At 57.7% G+C, this 9,419-nt stretch overlaps 1 protein-coding gene across 1 annotated transcript; it reads right to left on the bottom strand.

Annotated features, from left to right (window-relative positions):
* Positions 1–1,948: 1,948 nt before the first annotated feature.
* On the bottom strand, positions 1,949–6,071 carry MAGEL2 (MAGE family member L2). The gene is made up of 2 exons (XM_053913176.1): positions 4,586–6,071; positions 1,949–4,513 (listed from the first exon to the last, which is right to left on the bottom strand). The coding sequence occupies exons 1-2, from the start codon at positions 5,999–6,001 to the stop codon at positions 2,402–2,404; spliced, it is 3,528 nt and encodes a 1,175-aa protein (XP_053769151.1). The 5' UTR covers positions 6,002–6,071; the 3' UTR covers positions 1,949–2,401.
* Between the last annotated feature and the right edge of the window lie 3,348 nt (positions 6,072–9,419).

Below are 9,419 nucleotides of genomic sequence, written 5' to 3'. Positions count from 1 at the left end.
CCTTCATTTTCATGCCCCCGGCTTTTATTTATTGCCTTCTGCTTTCCTAATGGCGGCTGTCTTCTCAAATGTTTCAGCTGGATATCTGGCCAATTTAATTTCTTTATTCTTAAAGTTTCATTGTTATTGTACTTTGTCTCACTACAGTTTAATCCCATTCAGCTCTTAAGCTCTTGGTGTTACCGGAAAATGCTGCTTGCTTCTGGTCACGTATGCGACCCGGGACATGGAGGGTTGTACGTTGCAAGCGTGCCTTTCTACGACGTGTGGCACCAGTCATATGGTGCTACTTTCCAGGGCCAGTACACACAGGGAAAACTGGAAACAATGATACAGGAAACAAACAAACAATGCTGGGCCCATATGGCACTTGACTGGCCCAGCAAAGCCTCTTTGGGTGGGACAGCTCCCAGCAGGGGCTCCAAAGCCACCTTCCACGGGTTCTTGCTGTTGTCCAAATCACTGAATATTGAATTCGGGGCAGAAGCGCTGTACTCCCTGACCCAACGTGTTTGCAAGAAACTCCCCCAGAATTTCTGGAAAGCCCAGTCACTTGGACAACTTGGCCAAAGATCCACTGTAGCCAGGCATGTCCTGGGCTGGGGCTGGTAGTGCTAGACTGGGTTCTGCCCGGGACCCACCATCCTGGGAGCCCACCTCTTACTATAGAAGCTCCTTTCCTATGTGCCAGTGGATTGGACTTGCAGAGGAGGTTTCACCCTGTGCTGTGATGTAAGAGGAGACGGAGAACTTTTGGGCAGTAAAATTACAGGCAGAGGTTATGAAGCAAGTTGTAGCCACAACCCAGGTATTTGGGGTGTGACGTTCCCTTGTACACTGTGCAGCTGCAGGAGCGGCAGAACCAGGACCAGCCACTAGGTGGCAGACGAATTCCACTCACCGGTGACCTGCTCTCTCAAACTTCTGTGCAGCGAAGCGGGGGTAGGGATGGGGTTCCCGATCCCCAACCCCACAGGTTGGGGTCCTATAGAACAGTAGGGTTGGCGGCAGCGCTGATGATCCATGCCCACTTGAAGGGAGTAGAGGCTTCAGGGAACCTTGTATCCACCAGCAAGGTGTAGGTGTGAATATCTCTCCCCAAATCACCCAGGACGGTTCACTCGTCCCTTGAGATCCCTCCCACACCAAGCCCTGCACCCCAGGGCGCAGACCTGGGCCGAAGACCTCTCCTGCATGTTAGGATTGATCCCCACCACCACCAGGAAGCCCCTTTAGCCTTCCTTGATGCTAGGTACCCACCACCACCTGCAATGTGCGAGATCCCTAGTCCATTGGGGGCTGTTTTTTCCTGTTTCCTGTTACAGGTCTGGGTATTTTGCAGGGAAAGTGTCCAAACCCAAGATCAGTGTGTCAATAAAACCCAAATCCCCCCAAGGTACTGGACACCTGCCACAAGACACACGACTGACAGATGCCCCTTTGGCCAATTTATTAGGAAGCCTGCATACCTTTGGTCCTGCGGGTGGGTGGTCCTACTCTCCCACACAACTTTAAGAAAACGAGCTGCTTGATATTCCCACTTTATTGACTTGACACCAGCCCGAGCCATGGAGTTAATCTGTGTGAGGGGAAACACCCACAGAACGGAAGTCATAAAGCCTGCTCTGAAAGATGATGGTGAGGGTGAGATGGTGTGAGAACATGTGTACAACAACCCTGTGAGGTTTTACTCTTGGTTTCGTGTGAATCTGAGGTCTCACCACCCGTCAAAAATCTTTGTGTTGTGAGGAAGATGTAGGTCTGTCCTTGAAACAAGAGTTCCCCTCCCGTGGCGCCTACTATCCCTGGTAGTAAGTGGTCCGCACACTCCAGTCTATTCAGAGAATCAAAGACGCGGCTCCCGCCATCTAGAGCAGAACTTAGAATAAAGACGAACACGTCCATGTTATGCTGAAAGTATATTTATATATATAGATATAGATATTTATTTCTCTGCAGACAGCTTTTACTGATGAGTCATTTTCACGTTCAAAGAACAGCCTATTTCAATACTACATAATCTGTACCAGAATGAGATGGGTAGCTTTTCGATTTAGCTCACAAAGCCAGCACAGCTCTGATACCGAAACATAACAATTATACCGGAACGTAACGACTGTAACACAAAACAGAGAATCACAGATCTCACTTAAAAATACAAATGCCGAAATACTCAAGAGAACAGTAGCCGATTGAAATCAACACCACGTGAAATGTACAAAGCTTTGGCAGATAGGGAACCAAGTTGAAACCCAGACTTAACACGTACAGAATGGGAGCATAAACACCAGAAACGAAACGTCTATCCCCCACCCCACACACACACACACACACATACACACACCCTGTCAGTGGCCTTTTGGCCGGGGACACAAAGGACAGAGATATTTGTTAAACCTCATTACGGGGGAGGAGGGCTGCTCGGGGGACCCCCGGCTTTGTCATCGGGGCCTGGCTCATCTTCCTCCCAATCTTCAGACTCACATTCTGCCAGGGCCTCGAAGTACTGGAACGGCCAGCTCTGAGGATCTTTCTTATGGAGCCTGGCCAGAAACCTCAGCACAAGCATCTTGCTGGTTTCGAGGAATGCCCGGGGGCCCCAGAGGAACTCATATTGTGCAGGCTCAGTATTGGGGATTCGCCTGTACTCTAGGTACTTCTGCCTGACAAATACCTCCGTGATGAGCTTCTTCGTGTTTCCGAAGAGACCGTGGGTCTCCCGGACGTCCACCCCCAGCTTGTACAGCAGATTATAGATCAGCTCCTCCCGGACACAATTGCCTTTCATAAAGATCAGGCTTAGGACCACCATCAGGAGGCCAAACTTGGGGGTGTCTAGGTAGGAAGGCCCCGGCTCCCCCTGATAACCTCCCAGCTTGTTGATGATGATGTAAGAGTGGGTTTGGGGGTCAATCTCCTTCAACTGGTAGCCAAACACACACTCGAGCTTATTGCTGGCACGTTTGATGATCTCCAGGCACTCGCCTTTGTATTCACGGATGATGAATTTCACCATCTCTGAGCGCCTGATGGGCACCTTGGCTCGGTCCTTGACCAAGAGAAACTGCACCAAAGCATTGGCTCTCTCGTCCAAGGGAGACAAGGGCTGAGTGTCCAGCTTGGGGTCACTCTGGGAGGCCCCGAAACCCAGAGAGAGACCGGGGAACTCAGAGATGATGAAAGGCTGGGGACTGCCCAGGCTTTCCCAGAGGCCCAGGGCCCTGGCGGTGCCTGGCCCCTCCCAGGCACTCAGGGCCCAGGACGTGCCGGGCCCCTCCCAGCCACTGAGGACCCTGGAGGTGCTAGGGCCCTCCCAGCCGCTCAGGCCGTAGGCGGCGTTTGGGTCCTGCCAGTCACCCAGGACCTGGAAAGGGCTTTGAACCTGCCAGTCATTCCAGTTCATACTTTCCCAGGGCCTGGGGGCCTGCCAGTCAAGCAGGCCCAACACCCGGGCGCTGTCCTCCTCGGTGTTCAGGTGCTTCTTCTTCCGGGTGGCCTTGCCGGAGCGACGCGGCAGCTCGTCGGGGGTCTTCGAGGCCTCTTGGGTGGTGGCCATGGCCTGGGGGGCAGCCGCCGTGGCCATCAGCATGGTGGGCACTGCCTTGGACACCCTGGGCGCGCTGGCATTGGGCTGCGGCACCCAGGGCATGGCCGGCAGGGCCTCCAGGTAGGCAAAGGGATCCTTCGGAGCGAGTGGCAGTGACTTTGGGGTCTCCAAAATGGCAGACGGGCCCGTGAAGGCATTCGACAAGGCAGACTGGAGCTGGGAGGTAGCAGGAAAGCCCCTCGAGGCGGCAGTGTAGGTCTCCGGTGTGGCCGGCAAGTTCTTCCAGGCAGTGGGCAGGTGCGCGCGGGCTGCGGACGCGACCTTGGGGGCACAGAAAGTGGCGGCAAAGATCATACGGTCCTTGGAAGGGGCCCTGCGCTCCTTGGAAGGGGCCCTACGCTCCTTGGACGAGGTCCTGCGGTCCATGGACGAGGCTCTGGGTTCTCCTGATGGAGTCATCAGGGATTTAGCAGAGCCCACGGGAAAATTTGCCGCGGCTAAGGGGGCTCCAGGCTGGCCCTGCAAGGCGGCAGGGGCCCCCTGCCAGGGGGCCTGAAGGTGTAAGGTGGGCAGCTCTGCTTGCGGGCCAGTGGGCTGGGCCTGCTGGGCAGATAGCTGGATCTGCAGAGCCTTTTGGGAGGCCGGGACCCCCTGAAAGGACTGCTCTACCTGGACCAGAGGAGGGCCCTGCCTCTGAGCCTCCTGGGCAGGCAGGGGCTGCCAGAAGTGCCCAGGGGCCTTGGGGGCCTGCCAGGCCAGCGCCTGGGCTTGCTGCACCTCCTGGAACTCCATCGACGTGGGCATCTCCTGCGGCATGGGGGCTTGGCCCTTGGGGGCCTGCCATATGATGGGCGGGCAGTGCACCCCCTGCGAGGCCGACAGCTGGGCCGAAAGTGCAGCCTGGGGCACCTGCGGGCCAGCGGGAGGTGCTGTGGGCATCTGCGTTGCCGGAGGGGCCGTGGGCATCTGTGGGGCCGTGGGCATCTGGTGGGCCACGGGCACCTGCGGGGCCATCCGCACCTGCGGGGCCGCCCGGACCTGCGGGGCAGCTCGCATCTGGGGAGCCGCCCGCAGCTGTGGGGTGGGCAGCCGAGCCTGAGGGGCCTGCCGCAGAGGTGGCGGGGGCGGCAGGGCCTGCCAGAGCGGAGGTGGGGTGGTCAGCACCTGCGGGGCAGGCCGGATCGGCGGTGGCGACTGGCGGATCAGCGGCGGTGCCTGGCGGATCGGGGGTGGCCCCTGGCGCACCGGTGGGGGCCCCGGGCGGATGGGCGGCGGGCCTGGGCGGATGGCTGGTGGACCCTGGCGCACGGGTGGCTGTGCCTGCCAGGCGATGGTCGGAGCCTGCCAGGTGACCTGTGTGGCCTGCCAGGCCAGGGGCGTGGCCTGCCAGCCCTGTGCAGGGCCCTGCCAGCTGGGCGAAGTGGCCTGCCAGCCCGGGGGTGTGGCCAGCTGTGCCGGCGGGGCCTGCGGGCTCTGGGGAACCTGCGGAGGAGCCCTTATAACCTGGGACTGGATTTGCAGGATCAGAGGCTGAGCCTGTGGGGCCCAGGACGCCAGGGGCTGCGCAGGCGGGGCCGCTGGCTGTGCCATCGGGGCCGGCGAAGCTGCAGGCTGGCTGATGGGAGCTCTTGACCCCGAAGGGTGGATCATCAGGACACTGGGCCCCGGAGGCTTGGCCAGCGCGGCTCCCGGAGGCGGCGGCTGTGCTATCAAGGCTGCCGGGGGTGGAGGCTGGGTCATCGCGGCTCCCGGAGTAGTAGGCTGGACCATCAGGACTCCTGGAGTCAGCGGCTGGGCCATCAGGACGCCTGGAGCTGGAGGCTGGGCCATCGGTGTCCCCGGAGCAGCAGGATGCGCCATCGGTGTCCCCGGAGGAGCAGGATGTGCCATCGGGGTCCCCGGAGGGGGTGGATGCACCATCGGGGTCCCCGGAGGGGGAGGATGCGCCATCGGGGTCCCCGGAGGGGCAGGATGCGCCATCGGGGTCCCCGGAGGGGCAGGATGTGCCATCGGGGTCCCCGGAGGGGCAGGATGAGCCAGGGGGCCCCCAGGAGCCGAAGGGTGCATCATCAGGACCCCCGGGGTCGGAGGCTGCGCCATCGGGGCTCCCGGAGGGGGAGGGTGGATCATCAGAACCCCGGGGGTCGGGGGCTTGCCCATCGGCCCTCCCAGAGGGGGAGCCTGGACCAGAGGGCCCCCCAGGGCTGGCGGCTGGGCCATCGCCGCCACGGGGGCGGGCGGCTGGCCCTGCGGGCCCTCCCAGGCAGGTTGCGGCGCCTGCCAAGCAGCCAGCGAAGCCTGCAAATCAATCGGAGGTGGGTCCCAGGGGACCGGCGGAGCCCGGGAGGAGGCGGGCGGAGCCCGCATCAGAACCGTGGGGCGGCTATAGACCGGAGGCTTGGGAGCCTCCGCCGGGGGACTGGAATCACCCAAATTCTTACTTAGCTGCGACATGTCCGTTGGCTCTGACAGCCGCTGCGCCTTATCCTCCGACAGCTGCGGGGCCTTTTCCTCCAGAGAGAAGAGAATGCCTACGTGGCCGAGCAGAGGATCCCTCCCTGCTGACTGGTGAATAGGAAGTCAGCGCCTTTAGCTCTGCAGCTTTCCGCAGTAAGGAGGAGGGGGGAAGGGGGCTCAATCCCGCCCCTTCCCCGCCCCCGACCACCACAAGTGGATCATGCACAGGGGCGTCTGCCGGCAGCCCTGACCGTCACAAGACACCTCCGCACTGTGTCCCTTCCCCAAGCACCGCCTGCTTGGACTGCCCGGACATGAGTTTTCACGGAGGGGGGGGCGGGCGAGTGTGTGGGCCCCGGAAACCCCCCGCCCCGAGGCGCCGAGTGGGAGCGGACCACCGCGGACGTGGGGGCACCCATGGGAGGGGGAGCGGGTGCGCTTTGAGCTCAGAGGCGGCGGAGCCGCAGCCGCAGGCAGGATGCTAGCGAGGTGCGCGCGCGCGCGCTTGTGTGTGTTCACAGTTCGGGGGTCCTCCCGGGCAGCTGATCTAACACAAGAGTGAAAGAGGCAGGGGGGAGACACAGAAGTCCGTCCTGGGGGAGTGAGGGACAGCTGGCGTCGCCACTTGCCCCGGGGGCACGGCAGCGCGCACGTGGGAAGACAGGTTGATGGGCACCCGCAGGGACAGCGCGGCTGTGGCGTCTCAGGGCTGCCAGGACCCCCATCCCGCAGGCACTGGTGTAGGACTGCTCGGGACTGGGGGCTTAGGGTGGGAGTGGGGAGTTCCCCAGTGAAGCGGCTGTGGTGAGGAGAGCGGTTCCAAAGACGCGCATGCAGCCTGACTCTTGGGAGCTGCGTCTGGAGGAATCCAGGCAATTTTTTTTAGGCAGGGGCAGAGAAAACGGGTGGCAGAGAGGACAGGAGGGAAGAAACGCTGGGAATTCAGACGCTGCAGACTTGGAGGGAAGGCAGCATTTTTAGGACGGGGGAGGGAGGGTAATTCCCGGGCGACGGCTGGGATGAAAGGCTTGGTTTCTTGGTGCTTCTCATCCGTTGCGGAGCAAGAAAGAAACTGTGAAAAAGAAAACTCAGAAATACACGAGAGGAGTGATAACGTGGGTGGATAAATAGGTCCCAGGTGAACGGATGGGGAACACAGAGGAAAAATAAAACACAGAACTTGGAGGAAATCTCCTGGTAAACAAAATCCGTTTACAAATTAGGCGATGGATTAAAAGATAAACGAGAAGACAGAAACGTTCGTTGGTAACACTCTACTACCCCGTGCTGAGTGGGAAGGAGAATCTCAGCTCTCCTTGGGCACTTTTCTGGAAATGTAGAAAACACGAAATATCAAGGAGGTGTAGTTTGGGAGAAGGTGTTTGCAGTTTAGGGCGAGAGTCCAGAGTGACCAAACAGCATGAAAATGCCACAAGGGGGCATAAGAGAATGGCCGAGGCCATCCCCCCCTCCCCTTCCCAGGCACCCGTAGCTAGGGTTTCTCAAATTTGGTCATTTCTGAATCCTAATGAAGGCGGGGGTGCACGGGTAAGGTGGTCGTTATTCTCTCCTTCTTCAAGGTGATCCTTGAGGAATGAGAGAATAATTTGAGAAGGAGGTATCAGCAGTTTTTCTGACAATTGAAGGGATCAGAAATCAGAGGTGCCGTGCCCAGGGCTGCTGGGGTGCCTGACACGTGTCACCAAAAATGCATTGCCCCCAGCACGATGCTTCCACAGAAAGGATGCTGCCATACTTTGTGATTTCCAGGTCCCTCTTGTGCGTTGTTAGTCCTTATTAGATTTCTGCATGGGCTCAGGGGTTAGAACCCCTTCAACGAGGTCAGCCCTAGAGGTAACTCTCACACTCCCCTATCACCCATTCTGCCCCCCCGCAACAGCCCCCTGGATGTGGAGAGCTTTGGGAAAGTCAGCTCGCAGTTCCAAGTCCGTGTCAGCCCATGACATTTCTACTCTCTTTACAGCATCCTTTTTTTCCTTGTCTGATTCAAATGTATGAATCGCCCAGAGGGGAAGTTCTTCTACTAACTATTTCTTTTTTCAGGATTATGGCCGGTTCACCCTCCTGTGTACTAGAACGGGTCATCTTACACAGTAAATGGTGACAAGCCGGGCCCCACTGTTTTCTGGGCTGTCGGAGCTCCATGAATAGCATTGCTACCCAGTGTCAGCTCCCCTCCAACCCATTATGTGGAAGCAGGTCTCGCTGATGCCTACAGGCAATCCAGGAGCCAGAAAAGGAAGCATCAGGAATTGTGGAAGGGGGGGAAAAAAAAAACCCACCTTGTAGGTGCCATTAGAAGTGGCAAGTAGACAAGTCACACTTGGTAACGTTCTTGAACCAGCGCAGGAAAATTGGGGAACAATTATCCATCTCACTCTGGTGGGGCCAGTAATTGTGGGTGAACCAGGTGTTTTCTTCTCTAGAAAATACACCCTCCTCTTTTAGACAGTCGGCGCTCTCACGCCCAGGCCACATGACAGCCCAGCTACCCACTGCTTACTGACTCTCCACGTGAAATACACCTGAGGCACCAAGGGACGTACAGCCCCTTAGTGAGGACCGGCTGCTTTAATACCAGCAACACGCAACACTCTCCTGAGTCCAGTGGGAAATTTGGATCACGAGCTTTAAACGGGTCTCCCCGACCCCCTTCTCCTTGGTGAATCCTGCTCTCTGAAGCCCCCACCACTTTTTGAAAACGTTTTTCTTTATTGATTCTTAGAAGAAGAGGAAGAGAGGAAGAGACAGAGAGACATCAATTTGCTGTTCCACTTATTGATGCATTCATTGCTTGATTCTTGTCTGACCGGGGATGGAAGCCGCAACCTTGGCAGGTCAGGACGATGCTCCAACAAACCGAGCCACCTGGCAAGGCCACCCCCCCCACACCCCTGACACTCTTCTGTTTACGTGGTCTTCGTGCCCCAGCTGCCAAAGTCCCCTTTCCCCATGAAACAGCTTAAAAGTCCAAGGTGAGTAGTAAACAAACGGCCGGTATATACGAAACCTTGGTGGAATGCGTGCGTCTGTTTGTCTCCTGACGGAGAAGGACTTTGTTACTTGCGTAAGTAGGTGAGGAGAGGGGAACAAAACCTTGAGGAGAGAGCTGAGAACAAACAAGTGGGAAAATCATTGAGCCGGGGTTTGCAGATTTGGTGCGTTTGTTCATTACCTGTTTCATCACAAGGAGAGGCCCTTGCTCACCTGTGTGTCCCCAGCTTATCCTGAGTGGTCAGTAAGGAGCTGGGGAATAAAAGTGTAAGATCAGCACCAGCATTGCCTACTTTTCACCTATCACTGTTAGACTTAGTGTACACGTTTCTTTTTTAAGCTAATTTAAGAAAGAGAGACAGAGAGAGAAAACATCAGCTTGTTGTTCCCCTTACTGATG

This window comes from Desmodus rotundus, chromosome 10 (genome assembly GCF_022682495.2).
Source record: "Desmodus rotundus isolate HL8 chromosome 10, HLdesRot8A.1, whole genome shotgun sequence".
In the NCBI taxonomy this organism is placed as follows: domain Eukaryota; kingdom Metazoa; phylum Chordata; class Mammalia; order Chiroptera; family Phyllostomidae; genus Desmodus; species Desmodus rotundus.
The sequence above is the reverse complement of the archived record's forward strand: the minus strand, read 5'-3'. Positions and strand labels throughout refer to the sequence as shown.